This window comes from Bombus fervidus, chromosome 16, assembly GCF_041682495.2.
Source record: "Bombus fervidus isolate BK054 chromosome 16, iyBomFerv1, whole genome shotgun sequence".
NCBI lineage: Eukaryota > Metazoa > Arthropoda > Insecta > Hymenoptera > Apidae > Bombus > Bombus fervidus.
Window position 1 is genome coordinate 5557767 of NC_091532.1, and position 23015 is coordinate 5580781.

The window sequence follows — 23015 nt, forward strand, 5'->3', positions numbered from 1 at the left end:
AACAGTGAACATTACTCGATAAAACAAAGAGATAGAATCACTTTACAGTATATCATCGTAAAAATGACTGAGATAAAGCTAGTAAATGTTGGAAGAAAATGTAGACAACAAAAAATTATCAACATCTTTTGCCTACGGAACCAACACATGTATAAATATAAACAGTATCAATAATAACTTGCGCGTAATTCAAATTCCGCGCTAATTCATCCAAATAAATTCAGATATGTAATCCCCTGGTATCATCCTTTCAGAAGAATGATTACAAGACAATGTTTTCGCGCAATCTTTAATAGTATATTTAATTTTACTTTTATTTATATAAAACATTTAACATTATTCTTCTGGATACTTAGAGCAATAAGTAAATAACAAACAATACCTTAATAAAAAATTTGATTAACAAGTTCAATTTATATTGGAAGTTTTACGAGAAAGAGGGACTCTTAGTCCTACCTGGATTAATTCGAAACTGATACGATAATATTATAATCTTGAACTTTATAAAATCATGGTATGCAAGTGAAAAAAGAAATTGACAAAAAAATATTCAGCACGTCTTTGGGATTCCTGTCCACGTCACAATATTAAAAAACAGAATTTAATAATATAAATGAATCAAAAAAAAAAATTCTAAAAGAATGTTATCTTAATACAACGTTGATCCTTGATGAGGTAAGGTAAGGTCTCTTCTTTAGTCACAGTCAATTAAGATGATGAGAAGAAATGGAGGATAGAGTAGTGAAAGTAAAAACAAGATAGGAAACGCAGTTTGTTTGTTTTATACTTATAAAATATTTTAAACGTTAGACTTTGAAATAAATTAAACTAAATAATAATATAATTTCAGCGTAATACAATAATAAAGAGTAAAATAAATAATAACAGAAATAATAACGAAAGTTTAACACATCAACATTATAGAAATAATTTATTATTCACAATATAATTTTGCAACAAACGATTTTGAATCAAAAAATGATAATCATTGTATTTTGACCAAGTATTTGAACGACAAAATCTTTTTACACCCACGTATCAAAATATAGGTCTTCCAAATAACGTAAAAGCTCAGAGGCTAAAGCGAAATAAGTTCATACATTTTTATTGCAACTTTAAGGTTTTCCATTACATAAATTGACAAATTGATTGTGCGAAAACTACCAAACGCATCGATCCAAAATTTGGTTCCATATTTTAGTACGACCAGTACATATTTATCACAGAACCTCAATATTGTACGATAATTTTACCTAAAATTATAAACGATTTAGGGAAAATAGACTTCTTCGCGCCTTTTACTAATTTGCAACCTAAAAGCTGGACATATTGTAATCTCATTTTACGAATAATTTTATTATCTACAACTTTCTATCGAAACATTTTCACATACAACAAATATTTTTTAACATATAAAGCGAAATATAAAAAGAACTCGCGTTTTGTTCCGTTTAATCGATACTTTGTTTATGAAGCCCGGGAGAAAACTTGTTCGAAATTCGTTTATTTCGTCCTAAATATCGTTTCGGATCTTATCATGCGAAAACATTTCTACAACAATGCTCAACTCGACTGGATTGGTGCGTTCACTTTTGTTCGGTCAGTCTGCCTTGAATATAACCTCTAAAATTCGAATGAGGAAACAATAACTTCTTCAGGGGCGAGTGTTGAATCATGCAACAAGTAATAACAGATACGGAGCGGGGTGAACTATAACTAAATGAGCAGATACGATCAGTCGGTAATTGCGTATCTTTGCTATAACTCGAAAAGTTACCGGTTTCCTAATCGTACTTGGAATTCTATAAAATTCCTGTCAGACCAGCGTATACTAAGTGAACGCGCACGCAACTCTGTCAGAACGTTTCGTTCCTCTTCTGCGATAGAAGGTCTCATTCTTTGGTTTTGCCACTGCGATTGTTATGCTCGAATTTATTTCATTTAAGTTAGTCTATGGTATATAGTAATTTCTTTGTTGTAGATACTCTCTCCATCTTTTCTTGTCGTTTTTAAATATTATTAATAAACCCAAATTGTGAAAGACGGTTCTTAAGCGGTACGTGCGTGTCGAGGACTTTTCGTGTCAATCAGCTCCTGTGATATACAAGGTATGTATTAGAGCACGATACGATATCGAATTAAAACGAAAGATATGCATTGAGATTTATGTTTGGTAAATTATGGAGAATAATTGATAACATATAATTAATAATAATCAATCGGGAAATTTGGAACATTATGAAGTAATTGGTTGGATCATATAAATTGCATTGATTTAATACGAGAATAAGTATTAACGTTTTACAATCGAAGGATTTGAGAGGAAGAAAGATATAGGGTTTAAATTCAAAATTACAAAAGTTTATTATTGGTATTAGTTATATTATTATTATATTATATTATTATTATATATTATATTATATATTATATTATAGTATTATAGTTCAAATTTATAGCATGAATTTATAAAGTTTCAAAAAGTGATTCGATTTTGATTGATCCTGAGCTTGTTTTTATTGTATTATTCAAATTATTCATATAATTCAAATACAAGTGGAGCTGGCCCCTTAACACAGCAACCTTCAGTTACCAAGAAAATGTACGTGTCTTTGACAAAATCGATATTGTTTTTCATTGAGATTGAAATACGACTGTGCATTTATTATTTTATTCTCCTCGTATAATTTTATTTATAACGTTAAACAACAAGCTTATATAGTATGGAAATTTTTATTTCGTAAAAGATACAATTCTTTTAATTTTATCGATGGTACGATTATTCGTTTCCATTGGTTCTGTCCTATACAATTTCAATAGAATAATTAGAATAATTAAATAGAATAATTTAAATAAAATAATTTAAAATCAAATTAAATAGAATAATTCCATAGAATAATTTTAGCTTTTTAAATGGACGATACATTGCTCAACAATTATACAACGCTTGTTTTATTAATTGTTTAAGGAAAATCGATAGTACGATTGACTTATTCGATCTTATCAGGTGAAACTAATCCAATGAATTGCATCGCGTAACAATATATTGACTGAATGAAATTTTGCAAAATGTCTAAGTGGAAAGAAAAGTACCTGAGGTAATCCTCTAATGGCCTCAATACCATTGCGTAGGTTGAACTTAAAAGCGTTTGCGATCAGTAGAAGCCAAAGTAGTTAAAGTGTTTACGATAATTGAGAATCGATGCTGCGGTCTTACCCACAAGAAATTGCTTTTTATTTTTGCATCACGACAAGCACGATTACAAAAGAAGGATAAGACAACATTAAAAATAAAAGTACTGGAATTATTTACTCGTCAAAGTGGATGACACTAGATGTAAGCCTGTGTCTTTTCCAATAAAATATTCTGATATTTCGCAAGCATTAGCAGAGCATTAAAGCTAAAATTATATCGAACATAAAGAAAATACTATCGATTGAAATTCCTTATTACCAAGTATAACTAAACCTCGGCTAATTATAAATAAAATCTACGTAAGATCTGTAATTACAGATCTATGCCTTACATAATTTTAATAATTAAACCGATACTTGATTGTGAAGGACATTAATCGATAAAATTACCGCGTATAAACGATACGACTTCATACATAAATTCAAGAAAATTCACGCGAGATATTCCAAAATTTTCTTCCGGAGTAATCAAAAAATTCAAATAAATAATAATAAGGGGTAAGGTATCTGAGAAACGTAAGAAAGAAAACGTAGGCATAGAAATGCTTTGCCAAAAATTGCAACGAAAGTTTTTCATTAAGTAAAACAAAGAAAGAGATAATTTTCACTGTTACTTTTATTTCAAGGCATCCTTTTGACCGTAGTAACTTGGACTTATTTGTCTAAATGATAATGATATATTCTATAAACGATATAAATATGAAATAGATTCCATCAAATACATATACAAAACCATTATCTATTTATTCGTATAGAAGCTTCGTATAGAAGCTTATTCGTATAGAAATACATGAAGGATCTGACTTTATCTCGGTGTACCAATCCAAGGTTAATAATGTAACGTCTTTTCCAAATATTTTACTTGATAGAACATATTTAAAGATGCCAGTATACGTCAGTTAAACGTATTAACACATTAGCCGGTAGCGCGTTAGATAATACCACAGGTTTTCACTAATAAAAACCAGTTCGCGAATACGTACTTGACGTTACTTGCCAGACAAATTAAAAAATATGCTATTATCTTAGAAAGCAAAGCGTTTACAGTAAGACGCAAATTAAATCGGTTTGATACAACGTAGAATCGTTAAATAAGAAACGATTGCTTGCTACAAAAAAGGAGACAGTAATGAGAAGGAAAAAAAAATAATAACTGACGATTATAAATGACAATTGCACAAGAGAAAACATGTTTCGATATCTACAGTAAAAAATTGAAAGAACTAAAACGGGAAATTTATTAATTTTGAAAATGTACCGTCGGGATAAAATTCTGTTTATGGAACACGGGGGGTGTATGTGTCGATCAATGCTCAATTACAATCTTTAGCACGATCATCGTCGATAATTGTTAAATAAGAAACTATCGTAAGAAACTAATTATGGTTAAATAAGAAATTGCTTGCTGTAAAAAAGAAGACAGTAATGAAAACAAACTGACAATAAATGATTATAAATGATTATAAATTGCACGAGAGAAAGCATCTAGTCAACGGAAGTTGCTCAATTTTACTTGCTATTCGATAATTCGTTTAAATTGTACAATGCAAAGGGTAAAATGTTTTCTCTGGTTTCGAAGGAATCATTTCCTTAATTCATATTTCCTGATTTAATATACGAAAGTTTAGCAAGATTTAGCAAATTCCATAATTCATATCTCCTAATTTAATATTCTAAGGTTTAGCAAGATTTGACAAATCTTAATAATAAATAATAAATTCGAAAAGGAAAAAGGATATAATGGAGGAAGATCTCCAATTATTATGCTATACACAATGCATATGTTTCAATAACCGGTTTCGAAGCTGAAGGTTTGCTTTGTAAATTATCTCGCGTATTTAAAACGTACCACAGTCATAACGTAAAATACCTGAAGGTTAGAGCGTAAACGAAAATTTCATTACAAATATTTACCAACAATTGCACATTTTGATCATTGAAGAGTCAATCACAGTTATGATATACTATAGAAAATTATTATACTAACGGAGGAACTTGTGTGTTTCTAATTTCGATAACAATTAACGAAAATAGTCGCGTGTTAAATAAGACGATGAAAAGTTGGACGGATTTTACGGCATAAAATAATAGAATAATACACGGTACACGAAATCAAAAACCAGATCGAGACGTCTTTGTTGTTCTCATCGATATTCTACGCACGAACAGTAGCAAGCAAGATTCCAGAGAAATGCTCGCAACACGTTGCGAATATATAACAATGTTCGTGAATTGCTAATAATAATGTGAAGAGATGGCTGGTCTATAGCGCGTCTATGGCGTTTCATGAATAATAATAGCACGTGCTTTACATATCCTTGTTTCGAAAGTGATGCATCTCGAAAGCATTAGTTTTTCCAAAAAAAAAAAAAAAAAAAAAAATAAGATAAAGAACCATTTCTGAACGTAATAAACAACAGTACGTTAGTTAGTTAATCGACATTATCAACAGCAAGGCTAATGTTCGTCAAATATCTTACTTGTATATCATGTGCAAGGTTTTTATAATATTTAGCTCATAACTCGAGAAGATAGTAATTTCCAAGAATGTTTGACTTGAATGGAACTTTCACGGTCAGCGATCTCCTTAAGAAATTATAGCGGCGATATAACATTAAAGAATTAAAAGAAAACACACGTTTCTCGTTTTTGCAAAGCGAATATGATCTCGTTTAAAATATCATCGATTTTATCTGTGTGCTAATTTTACCGACAATAACACGCGTAAATTCTTATTCTTGCATGAATGAACAAGACTGAGCGGTCATTTTATCGAATGAATTATGGATTTCTGATGATTCTAAGGTTTTTAAATGTTACATATCGATGTATGAATATCCGATTAGAATAGTCAGCATCGTAAAAATCATGGAAAGAATTTCTTCTTTAAGCGAATACATGGGAAAATTTACATTTCCATTAATTCTAATTATTTAATAAGATTAAATCAAATTTGTAAATATTATCAAAACGTAGGTAAATATATTATTATGTGTAAATTATCAACAGAGAAAATTGTATGGTTTCCTTGTAAAATAACACGAATGAGACGCGGAAAACACGTCGAAAAATATATCAATTTGTGGAAATCAGTGTTACAACTATATATGGAACTACAATTTCACAATCGTCGATTTGTAGAAAATGCAAACATATACAAATTTAATTGCGCCTATCGAGCGATATCAGGCTCGAAGCGATTAAATGAATAATAATATTGAAACTATTGATTAGATTCGATTGTTGAATCGCGTAATGAAACGCAAAGGAAATCATAATGATTGAACAAAGGCAGCGAAGCAAATTAACATACAACTCGTGTACTTTTAACTAAACTATTCTAATTTTATTCGAATACCTAGTCGAATTATACTAAATACTATTACAAATTACTTTCTATATAATATGACTTAAATAATTAGAAATATTATTACCTAAATAAATTTCTATAAACGATCGCTTTATTTTGCATTTGAATAATGGTTCATAAGAAACACGGCGAGAATTTTCTTCACGGCGACATTCTTCTTGTAAATGCTATTTCCATAATCCTCGAACTCATTTACTCTCAAAGCTTCTAACACGCTAAGGAGCGCTATTAACGTAGAAGAAACAATCTTTTTATAGCGTAATATCGAAGTACAAGAATGATTCTTTTACATTTTGCTTAAATTTAAGAGATAAATTTTAACGATGGAAAAATACGATCTGCTCGAAAGTAACTGAAAGAACGCAGCGGTGCTATATAACGAATCTTACGTATGTTCAAATAAATATAACACGAAGATGAAAAGAGCATCTAGAATAAGTCTCGATGAAAAGAAAATCTCGTCCATAAATTTACTCGAAAATAGACTCTCCCTTTCTCGCTCTATCACAAAAGATATTTTCAACAATAACAAGGCGAAGAAGATATAAAATAAAAATGTTTATACGAGCGTAGATATCTTTTATAAACACGTCCAACCACTTTTTCTGTTTCGTTTTATTGGCATCTTTTTGCCCAGCATTCCCCGAAATATGGCATCAGACGTAGCATCGGTGTCTGCCTGGTTCCAAGGTCGAAACGTATTCGTCACAGGTGGTTCTGGATTTATGGGAAAGGTTCTAATTTACAAACTGTTGTTGAGCTGCCATGACCTTGGTAACATTTACATCCTGGTCAGGAAGAAGAAAGATGTCGATCCGCAATCACGATTGAAGCTCATGATGCAGGTATGATGTAGTTTGGATTATTCCAAGAAATTATCGTAACTCATGGCGGATTCAAATAACTTCTACGAGCATGATTTAAATCAGAAACGAAACGACATTTCTTTTCCGAAAGATGTGTAGATTTCCCAGTTGAAAGTTTTACGGGGCAACATTAAAATGTTTTGTGCATATGCTGTTTGAGAAATTAGATGAGACGTTAGAGATTTTAAGCTTAACTCTGTCCTTTTTTCTCATTAAACTTTTAGTTACCAATGCAACAACATGGAACTGTTTTACCGTTTAAGGAGTGAGTAGAATTTTGGAGATTTCGTCGTTGATTCTACACATGTATTCAATCGGAATCTAATATTTAGAATCTTAGGCAAATCGATTTCAATTTAATACGTGTGCTTATTTACTGGGAATGTTTTATTGCCTCGCGTCATCGTTTTTTTTCAACCTTCTTTTGACGATATTAATCTGCACATGCAGATAATAAATTCTGCGAAGAAATAAAAGATTAAAAAAGTTATTTAATACTAACGACTTATAAAATCTATTTGCTTCTGTTGTTCTTTATGACACCCTTTGTTGTGATATGTGCAACGTATATCACACGTAGATGGTTGCCGCGCAGCATGACTAATGTTACCAGTAGCACGAGATAGGAAGAAAACGTATATACCTATCATTCACGTTGTAGGCCATTGGATTGTAATCATTCATCGATTATAAGGCACCGCAATTGATTCAAAGGTTATTTTGCAGATTGTTACGGAAATAACGTAATTATCTGTTTTACGATATTTTTGTGGTATATAAATTTATTTGAAATCTTTCCTTTTCCAATGTACTTAATAGTTTGCGTTATTTCTCGTGTCATAAAATTGACTATTTGATTAACAATACTATTCACCGAAAATTCCTCTAGAGGTAGCGACTGTAAGTAACACAGACTATATAAAAAATATCATAAATCTAGTGGAGAAATAACAGAGGAACAAATTTCTATTTCTACGCTAAACTTATCGTTTTGTGGCTCTAGTTAATATTATGCAACAATGGTATAAAAATTGTCAATTTATATTGGTGATTCGATAAGTGGCACTTCTAATACGTGTCAACGAAACTGAAAGTACGGTTGAGTTTATGGTATGTGGTAATTTCAGTGTATACGTTCTTTACGTGTTCTAGAAAACCTGTCGAAATAAATATATTCACGGTAAGAAAAACGTAAATGCATTTATAGGTAAATCATTAAACAGCAGTTCTACACAGTAAATAATTTTTTTATTCGATAACGATCTAGTTTTTATTCATATTTCCTCTTAATGTATTCAATGAATAAAAGGAATTGAGTATTAGAATAATTGTTTATTCATATTTGATAATCTCTCTCATGTATGTATTATGAAATATTTTCATTTCTTTCTTATATATTATCAATTTATTATATTCATGTTACAATTTATAATTATAGATCAATTTTCGAATATTTTTTTTTAGGAAAATCCACTTAAAATAATTGAAGAGAAACATCCTGAGAAATTGGAAAAGATTATATTGATACCTGGTGATACAACTTGTAAGGATCTTGCCTTATCGACCGCCGATAAGCAGAGATTAATGGATGAAGTCTCTGTTGTTTTCCACATGGCAGCAAACGTCAAGTTTGACTTAACGCTTAAAGAAGCGGTGACGATAAATACTTTGGGTACCAAAAATGTTACAAATTTTGTGAAACAGGTAAATATTTATTCATTTTAATATATTATCATGAATATTTAAAATTTCTTACTTTTATGCTATGTATTATAATAGAATTATTACATGTTATAATTATAATAAAATTTGTTTCACTATCTTTTGATTCGTGATAAGGGAAGTTTAAAGATACATTATTCATAGCTACCTCATTTAAAATCCTTCATTCACGTTTCTACTTCGTACTGTCACTGCAATGAGCCAATACTTGAAGAAAAACATTACCCGTGCAATATGGACCCCGAAGAGATCATAGAAATGGTAAATACTAGACCAGATGACTTTCTGGAACTAATGACACCGACAGTGCTACAAGGATTACCGAACACCTACTCTTTTAGCAAGGCACTCGCTGAAGATTTGGTGCAAAAATGTGGCGTGCCTGCAGGGATTGCAAGACCTTCGATAGGTAAATGCGCAATTTTGATAACGTGTACTATTATATGTTAAATATACTGAATTTTGAAACTGTTCTCCCATAAAAAAAATGGAGAACAGGACTTACTGTATTCCTCCTCTATGATCGTCATATGATTTCGAAATAAATATGTTTATAATATAATGCATATGCCTAGTACGTTATAGATTTAATTATTATGTAAATTTTAATTTAACGTCAATTTTAATTTTAGTGGTTGCATCATGGAAAGAACCAAAACCTGGTTGGGTAGATAATATAAATGGACCAACAGGTTTAATGATAGCTGCTGGAAAAGGTGTACTTCGATCGGTGCTTTGTAACTACGATTACAAAATGAACATAATTCCCTGTGATATGGCAATTAATGCGATTATCGTACTAGCATGGAAAGTAGGGAGAGAAAACACTAAGAAACCAATATTTATGAACGTTACCAATAGTATGGAAAACTCAATTTCTTGGGGTTGGGCTGTAGATACTGGCAAGAAATATACCGTAATGTATCCCTTTACAGGTTAGTGAGAGAAGAATAATATACTGTTTGAATTAATCTATCCACCTCTAGTTAAAATGTACTTTCGTTTACTTTATTCAATAGTATCTGTTTTATATTTATACGATATGGAATAAAAGAATAAAATGAATAATATAGAAATTTTGTTTTAGGTGTACTTTGGTATCCAGGTGGAAGTATCACTACATTAAAGTGGTTCCACTGGTTGCGTGTGATCTTATTTCATTATATACCTGCACTTTTCATAGATATTTTAGTTCTTCTAACTGGAAACAAACCGTTTTTAATAAAAGTGCATAACAGAATTAATCTTGGTATTAAACTGATACAATATTATACTACCAAACAATGGAACTTTCTGTAATTACGTTTATTATAAAATAACATGATAATAATACGATAATGAGATGCAAATGACTAAAAATTTCGTTTTCTCCTTTCAGGAACGACCGTATGAAAGAATTACAGTCTGAAATAAATTCCTCCGACAAAGAAGAGTTCTTTATGGATACAACAGAAATAGATTGGGATGAATACATGTCAATCTACATATTAGGCACCAGACAGTATTGTCTGAAAGACGATCTTTCTACTATACCTCGTGCACGAAAAGTTCTTAGGTATTTGTATTTCGCCGATTGGTTCGTTAAAATTGGCCTCACGATTTTCTTCGCGTGGTTTATATATTTATGGATATACTCGTTTGAAGAACGAACTACGGCCGTCTTTGAGGTTAACGAGATCTAGATTTCCCGAGATATAAATATTCTAAAATAAGTTCAAATTGACCAATAAGGCAATATTTGTTTATTTTTGTTTCTTTTTCTTGATGAAATAGAAAATATTTACAAATATTTCTAGGTTGAAATGTTTAATTAAGGTGTAGGCGAAAATTTAGGTGAAAAAATTGTATATAGGATAAAAATATGTTGGCTTTTTATAACTTTTAAAAGTGTTTAAAAATATAATATTAAGACGAAGCTTCTATTTCGTAATTTCTATATTTAAGAATGTATTATCCACTAATCCATAATCCAAAATTTATCCAAATTATCCATAATCCAGTCCATAATCCAATCTATAATCCAAAGTCCATAATCCAGTCCATAATCCAAAGACCATAATCGGCTCGATAAAGCCTGCTACATTGTTACGCCCGTTACATAAGAATCGAAATTACCTGACTAGTCTATAAAGTTGCATAAGAATGACCACTTAAATTATCGATACGAACAAAGATTCTGTACGAATGTCAGAAAAAATATTAGTCCTCTACTGATAGATTCATAAGAATATTCAGAGAATTTATAAAATATTAAAATGTAAAATATATTGCAAATCTATTTACTACTCTTATTTGGCATTAAGAATGGCATAAATGTTCAACGAAGTGTTAACCTGTAAACTGAGGAGGACGAGTTACCATCATTCGAATTGCTGATATTTCTAACGAAAAACATTCTTATTTAAGAGTTTTCCATCCGTTTTACATAATTTACCTGCATTAATGAAATCAAAATTCTGATTATATAAGTTCTTAATTAAAGGGAAGCATAGTCAACAAATTAGAAATGAATTAAACAAGTAATCGTAGAAAGAATAAAAAATTGATAACCCTAATATCATTTTTAACTAGACCTAACCTTGAATGTAGAGAAATAAATTCAATAAAAATAACGACTAATACAAATACCAGTCAATGGGTGCGAATAATTCGACGCTATTTTTGCGATGCATCTTGAATCAACTGATGACAATGACTACCTTCAGGCGAGAACGAAGACTAAACGAAAAATGACGAAGCACATTGTGGACACGGTAATACCCCAAAGATGTCGAAACATGACACTGTAGCACTCGTCCTCTTTCATGCTCACTCGTGCACGTGCGTTCCTTCTTCTCCCTCCTCTCCCAACATTACCATTTTCACTTTTACTTTTGCGGTACAGCCCTCACTCTTCAGCCATCGCTACAGGTGTGCTGGCGCGTTTCTTTTTGAATAAAGATTGCTCGTGCACGCACGCTTTCGCTCCGCGTCATTCCTCATGATCGCACTTTTACTTTTTGTTACTACGTCTTGCGTACCTCCTTTTCGTACCTAAAAACTTCTCTTTTCTTAAATTTTGTCACTTTTAACATTAAGAGTAAACCAGTAAATATTTTATTATTTATATATGGTAATATTCTTCATTTCTTTCTATTAGTCTTTATATTAAACAAGTCATCTTAAATATTAACGAGTAAACAAATGCTAGGTAGGTTATACTTAAATAAGTAATCTGTTAAGTCACCTTTCTTAAAAATATTGCTTCGCTTAAATTCTGTCAGTTTTAACAGTGAGAAAAACAGCTGTAATTATTTGATCATTTATATAGTGTTAGGTTAATTGTAACTGAAGCAATATGATGACAATAGATAAATATACGTTATCATGTTGCTGTCAATAGAAGTAAACGTTAATATTTATAAAATTACCCGAATATTTTTAATAATTGTAAAGTCAAACTAGTTTAAGGTAATTCTAATGTAAGGCTATGTCTGCATTAGTTATAATCAAACGCTCGCATCAAACAAATATTAAATTCTTCTCCTGCTAATAACAAAGAAGTCGTTCTGCAGTTACGTCGCCAAATGCGCGAACGTCCATAGAAACGAATGCCCTTTCGTAAGCGGTAAAATTGACGTGCGACAAATTGTCACTAGAACGCGTATAACCTTAAATAATTAATATAACCCCAAAAATTTCAGAAATTTCGCAAGAATTGTGATACCGATATAAGTAATGTAATAATATATAATTAATTGTCCCTCATTTCTCGCTTGAGGTCAACCTGTCTCGAACAATTATGTAAGAAATTCTTCATTTCTTGCTACTTGTGAATGGATTCATTATAATATTGAATCAACATTTTAACTTTTGCATGAAAAAGCTAATCGAGCATTGGCTTATTGTAATACTTTAATTAATGTGTTTCGCATTTATAAATCAAATTTAGTTAAAAATTCAAAGCATTTGCTTTGTACAATAAATGTAAGAAAAGCTGTGTACCACTATTAGGAAATCATTCTGTATACTTTTCTCTACTCTATTCTACGTTACGGACGACAACCTTAATTAAATTCAACATATTCTCAATAGGTTGGTTAAGAAAGTAAAACTGGATCAATTAATAGAGGTCGACAATCTAATTGTTGGTCAAAATTTGTGAATGGTAATCACAATATTTATGAGAAAACTAAAATGTGAATATTCTTTATTAATAAGAATATTTTTTCGTATTAATAAAGAATAGGATATTTATTAATAAAAACATGGTTTTCCCAGAATTTAAATTTCCAAATATTTTCCCCCTGCAAATTTAACCATTTAACGAATATTTTTTATTACTATAATTTTAATGTTCGTCCTATAGCATAGTAAATTTTTGGCATGATTTTCTTAGATATAAATGTTAATCAATTTTGTAAAATATTACAAACGAGCACCTCAAACAGAAAAAACTTTAAAAGATGAAAAATGAGGTGTAACAAATTATCTTTTCCTCTTTTAATTCAACGCGAGAGATTAATAACTTATTTATGGATTTGAGTCAAGTATACGATTAAATATATTTTTGAAGCGAGTAAATATACGAAAAGAATTGTAATTAAAAATTAGGCGATGCAGAATCTTTAATCGATATAATTAAGGAAAACAAGTAACGAAAACTTTCCTCTTGTTATTTATAGATAATTCTCATTTGCCATGAATGAAGTTCCGGTTGCCACTCGTTATTCTGGTTCTCAAAGAATTTCGAAATATCCTCAACATACACGGGAATTAGATCCCTTCTGTTTCAACAAAATCATGACCGTTTCCACTTCTAACGAGACATATTAGATTTTAACAACAGATCGAATATCGAGGATAAATTCATATTACAAAACATCATATAATATCAAAATTAATTCTACTGTAATAATACAAAATTTTCGAAATAATCTGTGATAAAAACGTAATAGAATAATAACAACGAACGACAACGTGACAAGTGTATTCTGAAAACAAAAAATAATCTATAATTAAACTACCATCTTAAATCTATATTCCAAGGACTTTTCTGTCAATCTAATTTACTTTGCTTATTTCAATTCTTTAAAGGATATGGTCATAATAAATTCAAATATACATACAAAACTTTGTTTAGTTAAAAACTCAATTAGTAAATATCATAAATAAAGCGTTCAGCATTAGTCATATACTTTCTTATAGTAGTACTTTTTTAATATATATAAACTAACAAAAGCGTGCATCCAATATATCCCGGTGTTGAAATTACATATGACTAATATCAAGTTAAACGACTGAAGAACGAGAGGTTCCAGCGTAAGCTCATTTCACGAGTTACGTAAAGGCTTGTAAAAGCAATTTGACAAGACTCAGCGCACATACATAGATATACAAAATATACAAAACTCCATTTTCCCTCCTTTTCCCTACGTTAACGTACAATCCATATAATAAAATAATCGAGATACTTCTTGAAGAAAAAAGGACCTATAAGTAATCTCACATGTATATATAGACTAAAGTATACAGGTTGTCCCACAGAAATTTTGAAATTTTGTCAATATGTTCTGTACGTATAAGAATAAAGCATCATGTAACAGGAAGTTGACAGGTGCTTCACTAGAAAGTTACCACAAAAATATGAGATATGGCATGTACAGATAGATGTCAATACATATCTCTTGGTTTAACACAGGACAAAACAAGATACATAGTGTTCATTGTACATACTGATATATGCGAAAAGCTTACATACTTCTACATATCCATAGAAAGCATTGGCAAAACTTGTATACTAAACTACAAGACACTCCGTCTAATATACATAATTTAGAATATAGTTTACTTAGTCATGAACATTATAAATATTTATATCAGTAAGTATATAGATAATCAGTGTATTTTCTAATCTAATAGTTGAATTAACAAAACCGATTACACATTAAACGAAATCTTCCAACGCAATTCATTCAATTCTTCGTTTCATCTTATCTCAAAAAGTTTCTTGATTTAGTTTTCTCAATCTGTATCTCACATTCATAAAATGCTTCTACAGATCTGACTGTATGGTAAATCATAGAACAACGTATTCAATCTATATTTCACATTCATAAAATAATTCTGACTGATTAAACTGTATGATAAAATGTAAAAAGAAAAAAGAACGAACAATTACGTGATTCAAAGTTGGATAATATTGAGCTATTCTTGTAAATAAAGGTGGGGAGAGGCAAAGAAAACTGAATGTGGGGCTGCATCGATGATCGTCCAAGGAAATATTGGGCCAACGTTATGCCTTCTCAGTTTATACCGAGCTCGCCGTTCAGGTAACACCTATCGACTGTAGCCGGTCACTCTTCAAGTCTCGTTTCGTTTCGTTTCGTTCCGTTCTCCAATTGTTCACTCGTGGCCACTCGTATTCGACAAAGGATTCGGATAAAGACGAATTTTCTTACATTTCTGTAGGTAAGTGCTTGACATTGTAACCAATGACTTTCTTCTTTCTTCCTTTTTACTTTGCTTGTTCTTTTCGAATCATACACTCACATAATATGTTTTGACGATGAGTCGTCGCTACAGAATAACTCTTAAGAGTTACATTTATTATTATACGCAAAGGTTTTGTCTTATTATCTTGATATTCCTTCGAATGATAAAACGAAGTAAAGAAACTTCGATTTCGCTTATCGTATATCCTATACACATTACGGTGCTCTATATAATTTACACAAAGAATTAGTCGAGTATGATACCGGCGTTTAAATTGGCAAGTTACATTTATATTTTCAAAATTAATTCTTTTTGCGTAACGGTGTATTTCGTAATAAGACGAGTTCGTGTTAGAAATAAATCTCTGTTTTCTGAAAATGAACGTTGAGTAAGTAGAAATGGGTACACAAGATGATATATAATTGATATGATATCTAATTGATCAATGTCTGACATATAATGTAAATTTAAAAAAAAAAAATGTAATCGTAACTGCAAAAAACTAACGAATGCCAAACTTTCTAAGTGAAGCAATACTCGAACGTAATAGTGACCGAGATTTTATAACGTGGAACAGAGTAATTCAACGTATATGTGTATTGTAGAACTTTAAAGTTACCGACAAATTTATGATCTGTACACTGACTATAAAAAATTATGTATTTAAAATACAGAATATTTGGTTCTAATCTAGCGTTAAATGTTATATACTTAAATAGTCTTGTCAGTATTAAACGCCGAACAGAGCAAGATACCAAATGTGGAATTACTGGAAATACATGTATATTAAGTAGTAGTTGAAACGTTAAAGTTAATTTTGATGTGAAATGTTACTTTTAGACTAATGCATTTTTTTTGCATTGCCTAATATTGTGTATTAAGTACTTATCTTAATATGATTAAGTAATTATCAATACTATCAGCAGTACTCGATATCAATGTTAAGTACATACATCGATTTGGCTGTTGAATATTTCATAAATACATAATGTTGAACGTTGAACATTAAGTACACAATGTGAAGTGTCTCGTGCCTGTAAGTATCACAGAGTAAATATCCAATATATCGTGGGATATGTTGAGCAAAGATTACTGAGAATCTCTAACGTGTATTGAGTATCAAATATTACCTAAGTCCTGGCAATGAGTGTCAAACATCGAGTACCTGAGCATATTGAATGTTAAGTACTTATTAAGCGCCAAACACTAATTAGCGAGTATGAAACGACGAATGCTAAGTGCTGGAAAAATGACTAACTATGAAATTAGTATCTTTTCAATTATCAATGAACTGCGGATTTTTACGTACATTTCTACTTTTATAAACCTGATTAGACGAAATCTAAGTAGCAATTTATTTCACCCAACAATTACTATACACTTGGGACATTTTGCATATTTTTGCAATTTTACATTTCCCATAGATGCATAAAAATCCGCAGTCTCGTTAACAAATAACAAATATTAATTTTCTATAATTAACACGGAATGTCTAGTATCCAAGAAAGGTATGAGAATTTGAAAGGTGCGTGAAGCTATGAATAGGAATGATATATCAGTGGAAAGATTTAGGAATTTATATTTTGATACACATTATATGACGATACACCTCACGGTAACAGAAAATTCAAATGACGCGAGTTTTTACCTACTTTCTGATCGATGCTATTTTGTCGATTATGTAACGATCAATGTCGTTTTGAAGACTGAGAAATAGAAATTTTTGGACCTTCCATTAAAAAACGTTTTGCGAAGAGCAACGAAACAGAAGCTGATATTCCTAACAGAGCAAGAAAGAAGAAAAGAATTCTCAACAGAGAAAGGCGATACGTTTACCATTCCTCTTATTGCCAAGGTTCTTTTTTCTAAAGTAATCAAACTTCATACGTCTCAGTTTCTTTGTCAACACGTTGTTGCGTCTCAGCATCGTCGTAAAGTTATTACAACATCGTCTTCCAAAGATTCTGCAATCATAATTTTCTTTCTTTTATACTAGGTTTATTTTGAGAAGATCTGTTATACTCATTGCTTTAAACATTAACCTGAGTGTTATAATAGCTAAGCAAATGTACATAACATTGAAAGGATAGAAGCAAAACTTTCAACGTAATTTATTCGATTTTGTCTTGTGGATATTTTCTTTTGCGGAAAATCACCCGATTATATTTTATATTTTTAAACTACAAAAGCGTATAATAATACAAAGATGCACCGTGAACAGAACGTTCGAATAAATGCAACCGTGTGCTCTTTTATATAAAAATCGGATTACATGTACATTAACCTAAAAAAACGTATCATTTGCCTAGTCTCATCATGAACACTCTCCGCTATGATTGTCTCGTAAGTCAATCTGTGTTTCTGTAATTTACTCTAATTATTCGATACTCATTGTCTTGACATCCTCATTCGATGATCGTATGCAAACTATCTGACATTTTTTGTCATTTGTTTCACGGAAGCAGTCACATAACTGAGTTGTTATGTACGAAGTTAAGATATATTACTGTAATTTTCAAGGACGAATCTAGGTGCGCTACAAACACGCAGATTTGTTTGCGATGTTTTTCCAAATATTGTAATTAATACTTTAACAAACAGCGTAAATCTCGATTACTATTTTCTAATTAAACAAAAAACAAAACAATAACTGCAAAAGAATGGAACGTGAAATTACAAAACAAAATTGGGGCTATTACTTCCCTTTCTCTGTATCCTTCGAAATACTGCTTTATTGAAAAATTAAATTGAATACGAATATACTAGTTTGGGAACAAATAGGAAAATGACAGGAAAATACACGTTGTTGTGACAACTTACTACACCTAGCACACATTTTGACAGCCGTAGCACGCCTTCTCCGCTTCTTTCGTGTGATATATAATTTACGCTACAATTTTCGTTCCAATGATATAACTCTTTTTTCCGGTACACTATCTGTGTCACCGCTTTTTGCATATATATATGCGACAACTCTGCAACTTCTTGACATAAATCTGACATGGAAATTGTCTTCTACTCATGACTTGTTATTTTTCCCTTTTTGTTTAAACGAGCTTTTAGCAAACAAAATATCGCCATAATTTTGCAAGACTGGACGATACCAGATTTCTTGTCATAAAATAGGAATTTCCTTGCAAACGAAATTTAATAATTTTGTCTCTCCCTTTCTTTCTGCATATAGCGAATAAAAGTGTGCCAAAATTGAAAACTTTAGTTAGATACAAGACGATGGCAGAATCAAAAACGGAGGACATCCCCGATAGAATAGCGGAAACATTCGAAGGACAGAACATCCTAATCACTGGTGGGACTGGTTTTCTTGGGAAAGTCGTCATCGAAAAATTACTCAGATGTGTGCAAAACACGAAACAAATTTACATGTTGATCAGAACGAAGAAGGAAAAAGATCCAAAACATCGTTTGGAGGAAATCTTCAATTCACCGGTAAGATATCTCTTTCGTCGCGTAAAATATAATTAACTAGTGGTCGTGGATCGTGAATTCTTAATTTGAGTTGATTAATTAAATTTTTTAATGGAATAAATACCAACGAAAATATAGTGTTTAAAATCGACATTGTCGTACGAGCATTCTATATCGAAATCTATGTTTTCAAACAGAGTCAATACCACCGAACATATAGAATTCTAGATTGACATTCAACAAATATTTTAGATCGAAATGTATTTAAACGATGCAGACGATATTGCATAAGTACGAAGAACAAGCAATTAAGCCACATGTGTATATGTAAACAGGTTTCTCGTAACCCGTTTTCTACGTAAGAGAATTCTTCCTAACCTAATTTTCTGGCTAGAGATATTTAGTCCACTGTTGCCATACTCTTCAAAAGATATTTAAAAAATCTACAAATGCAAGTCTTGCTAAAATTGCATAGAAACTCATTTCCATCCCAGTTTCCTCAGAAACTGTTACAATTGTTGCGTTAGGAATATACATTTTACTGTTTTTAATTTATATTTCAAACACAAACACGTAGAGAAAATTTAATTAGTTAAGTGTTACGTATCGCCTATGCGATAAAGATAGACTTAGATGTGTGCAATTTCATTAAAAAAGTTGTTTTCACTGCTGGAAAAGGAAGACAATTTTTTTAGACACGATTGTGTAGAAATATCTAAAGTTTCAACAAATAATAAAATTCCAAGGCATTATAAAATACCCTATGCATTTACTTTTGTCAAATAAGAAAATATTTCTTAAACAATGACCTTTCTTCAATACGATGACGAAACAATGTCACGTAGTAGACTGCAGACGAAAATTATACACCAGTGAAAAGGCCACGAGAAAGAATCTGATCTGTACAGATGCAAGATGATTGATATTGCGCAACGAATCGTGTTCTTCACATATTCTTCGAATGAAATTACAGCCATCATTCCTGAAATTATTATTACATCGTGAATTTTTCTTCACGAGAAAGAAAGATTTCTTCTTTCACTTATATGAATTACCAAGAGTCAATCGATCACGTATTATGGCATAGTTGTAAATAACATAGAAATAAAAGAACGTGTGTAATAGTCAGTGAAATATTTTGTGTGTAACTTATAATGTCATGTTTGAAAGAAAATAAAAAAGAGAAATTACTCGTCATCCGTCGAGTCATCTTCATTTCCTGCGGAGTGGAACATATTTCGAAATTACGTTGATAATGACTGTAACGTGAATCGTTGAAATTTTCGTGGATTTGGTTACCAATAATGAAATTCACCACATGTAAGTAAAAGTAAGGCGGTGGGTTTTGTTACGAGATAAAAATCCGAGAAATTAAGTCAAGGCCCTATAACAGAGAAGAGGATGGCAAACATTATTACCATTATCATTAAGTCTCATGTCCGGTGAAAGTTCTTATTATTCTTGTACTGGTGTATTATATCATATTTTTCCTGCAACTGGCCTCTGGACCCCTTTCTAACATTCATATACACGTACTCAACACAGGCTAAAGAATTTAGTTGTGAATTACATATACCAGTTAGTGAGAAACTGGTTACAGACGAAATTTTTATAATAGAAGCATATGTAATGAACAGTATTCAATAATAATAATAATATATATATTATAGTATTTGGTAAACAATAGTATTCGAATTTGTAAAAAATTTTCTGACGAATGTTGAATTAATTTTTTACTAATAAGTAGAACAAAGTAAAATAGGACCCAAGAATCCAAGGATCCAAAATGAATCCATTGATATTTTAAGCTTTAAATTTTAAGATGTCAGTCTCATAAATTGAGCAAAATAATTCATACAAATGTAATTCCACTCTGATTTAGAAATCATTTATTTTAGCTTTTTGAGAAAGTGAAGAGACAAAGAGGTGCGGAGATACTTAAAAAATCAGTAACTGTTGTAAGTGGAGATGTATCGTTACCTGGGCTTGGAATTTCCTCAGAAGATAGAAAGATGCTTTGTGAAAAGATAAATATCGTGTACCATGCAGCTGCCACAGTACGGTAACGTGGTGCAAAATGAAGTATATTTGGATTATGTGTAAATAACTTGAAAATAATATTCGATTTAATCATTGAACTGTTACAGATTTGATGAATTGCTGAAGAAAGCAGTATTATTGAACACACGTGGTACAAAGCAAATGTTGGAATTAGCCAAGGAGATGAAACATCTGAAACTGTTTGCTCATATCAGTACAGCATATTGTCATCTTGAAGAAAAGGTACTATAACATATTATACTTATTTATGGTAATATGTACTTGGAGTAATATATAATTTTCTTCTAGATTTTAAGAGAGAAACCATATCCACCACCTGCAGATCCTCATAAAATAATCAAATGTGTTGAATGGATGGATGATGATGTAGTTGAAGCTATGACAGATAAAATTTTAGGACACCTTCCCAATACGTATGCCTTTACCAAAGCTTTGTCCGAAAGCTTGGTTGAAGAAGCAATGCCACATATTCCAGCAATTATATTAAGGTATAGATAAAAATAATTTTTGCAGAGTATAAAGTATTTTTAATCATGGAAGATTATTTTACCCCCCCCCCCCTAGACCAAGTATAGTTATACCTATATGGAAAGAACCAGTGCCAGGATGGACAGACAATATCAATGGTCCGACAGGACTTTTAATTGGTGCTGGTAAAGGTGTTATTCGAACAATGTATTGTAATGATAGTAGTTACGCAGATTATCTTCCTGTTGATATTGCGGTAAATGCAATTCTTGCCAGTTCTTGGAATTTTATATATTGCAAGGACCATGAAAAGAGAGTTTATAATCTTACAAGTAGCAGTGAATTTAAGGTGTATTATCTTTTAATAAAAGTAATTTTGAATAATGATTTATACATGTAGCTAATAACTCAGTTTGTTTCAACATGGAAATTTTAGGTATCATGGGCAGAGATTATTGCCAGAGGTCGAAAAATAACAGAAAAGGTACCTTTGAATGGTGTTGTTTGGTACCCAGGTGGCAGTATGAAAAAATCAAGACTCATGCACAATATATGTGTTCTACTCTTTCATATGATACCCGCATACCTCATAGACGGACTTATTTTTCTTGCAGGCTATAAACCAATGTAAGTATACCTAAGTACATCTAAATATTGCAATTATTGAACTACAGATGTTAAATTATTTGCAAATCAAAACACTTTGACCACATTAAAGGACATAAAACTCTTACTATAAACAGTATGTGTCGTGTACAACGCCGAATACAAAAAGGTTTCGAAGTATTCGAGTATTACGCCAACAACCAATGGGACTTCGACAATTCGAATATATTCGAACTAAGGAATAAACTTAATCCTGTGGAATATAAGAAATATCAGCTACATGGGAAAGACATGGATATAGACGCATATTTCGAGACATGTATACGAGCAGCAAGAATTTACATTCTAAATGAACCACCAGAAACTTTGCCAGCTGCTCGAAGGCACTTGAGGATGTAAGATTAATTTACGAAATGATTCTCAGATCCTATCAATTTTAATAAATTTTTATATTTCTGTTGCAGCATGTATTGGGTTGACGTGATTGCGAAGATACTTTTCTTCGTGTTACTAATCTATATGGTAGCATCCTGGAGTGAAAGTTTCAGAGCACTGTTAATAGGGAGTTGGTTATTTGTTACTCGAACTCTGTCGCACTAATTACTGACCTTTAGTTTCTAATACTTTTAGCAATTAACATTTTTTCTACAACCAAATAAACTAGAAATTCCCTTTTTTTGTTTACTGTTCCAAACCTTTTTTTTGAATTAATTAAAATAGTTCATAAAAGACATTGTATTATACAATTATTTTTTGAATAAATGTTTGCAAATAAAGTAATATTTCATTGAATCATTTCATATGCTCTTTTCCAAAGCATTACATAGGTA

General features: G+C 31.1%; 3 protein-coding genes across 8 annotated transcripts in view; 2 read left to right on the top strand and 1 right to left on the bottom strand.

The window, feature by feature from the left end:
• The window catches only part of LOC139995781 (uncharacterized), a 112841-nt gene that overhangs the window by 70633 nt on the left and 19193 nt on the right, over positions 1-23015 (bottom strand). The gene's annotated exons all lie outside the window — the stretch shown is intronic.
• LOC139995786 (putative fatty acyl-CoA reductase CG5065) lies at positions 1728-11065 on the top strand. Its single transcript, XM_072019602.1, has 8 exons — positions 1728-1889; positions 1982-2108; positions 7200-7407; positions 8893-9132; positions 9295-9559; positions 9783-10085; positions 10238-10445; positions 10529-11065. The coding sequence occupies exons 3-8, from the start codon at positions 7213-7215 to the stop codon at positions 10830-10832; spliced, it is 1515 nt and encodes a 504-aa protein (XP_071875703.1). The 5' UTR covers positions 1728-1889; positions 1982-2108; positions 7200-7212; the 3' UTR covers positions 10833-11065.
• LOC139995782 (putative fatty acyl-CoA reductase CG5065) lies at positions 15390-22965 on the top strand. 6 transcript variants are annotated; one of them, XM_072019595.1, is made up of 9 exons: positions 15390-15596; positions 18809-19071; positions 20949-21112; positions 21198-21333; positions 21400-21599; positions 21676-21835; positions 22016-22206; positions 22323-22580; positions 22650-22965. In XM_072019595.1, the coding sequence occupies exons 2-9, from the start codon at positions 18856-18858 to the stop codon at positions 22783-22785; spliced, it is 1461 nt and encodes a 486-aa protein (XP_071875696.1). In that variant the 5' UTR covers positions 15390-15596; positions 18809-18855; the 3' UTR covers positions 22786-22965. The 6 variants fall into 6 exon arrangements, with proteins under 6 accessions (XP_071875696.1, XP_071875697.1, XP_071875693.1 ...); XM_072019592.1 differs by having other exon boundaries at positions 15393-15600; positions 21676-21928; XM_072019593.1 differs by having other exon boundaries at positions 15393-15600; positions 18842-19071; positions 21676-21928.

What these genes read in the sequence shown, in the direction of transcription:
- LOC139995782 (XM_072019592.1), top strand. Translation starts at nt 18,856, where the DNA reads ATGGCAGAATCAAAAACGGAGGACATCCCCGATAGAATAGCGGAAACA. An exon ending in CATGCAGCTGCCACAGTACG is followed by an intron (nt 21,113 to 21,197) that starts GTAACGTGGTGC and finishes GAACTGTTACAG; the next exon opens with ATTTGATGAATTGCTGAAGA. An exon ending in ATTGTCATCTTGAAGAAAAG is followed by an intron (nt 21,334 to 21,399) that starts GTACTATAACAT and finishes ATTTTCTTCTAG; the next exon opens with ATTTTAAGAGAGAAACCATA.
- LOC139995786 (XM_072019602.1), top strand. Translation starts at nt 7,213, where the DNA reads ATGGCATCAGACGTAGCATCGGTGTCTGCCTGGTTCCAAGGTCGAAAC. An exon ending in TTACAAATTTTGTGAAACAG is followed by an intron (nt 9,133 to 9,294) that starts GTAAATATTTAT and finishes CATTATTCATAG; the next exon opens with CTACCTCATTTAAAATCCTT. An exon ending in ACCAAACAATGGAACTTTCT is followed by an intron (nt 10,446 to 10,528) that starts GTAATTACGTTT and finishes TTCTCCTTTCAG; the next exon opens with GAACGACCGTATGAAAGAAT.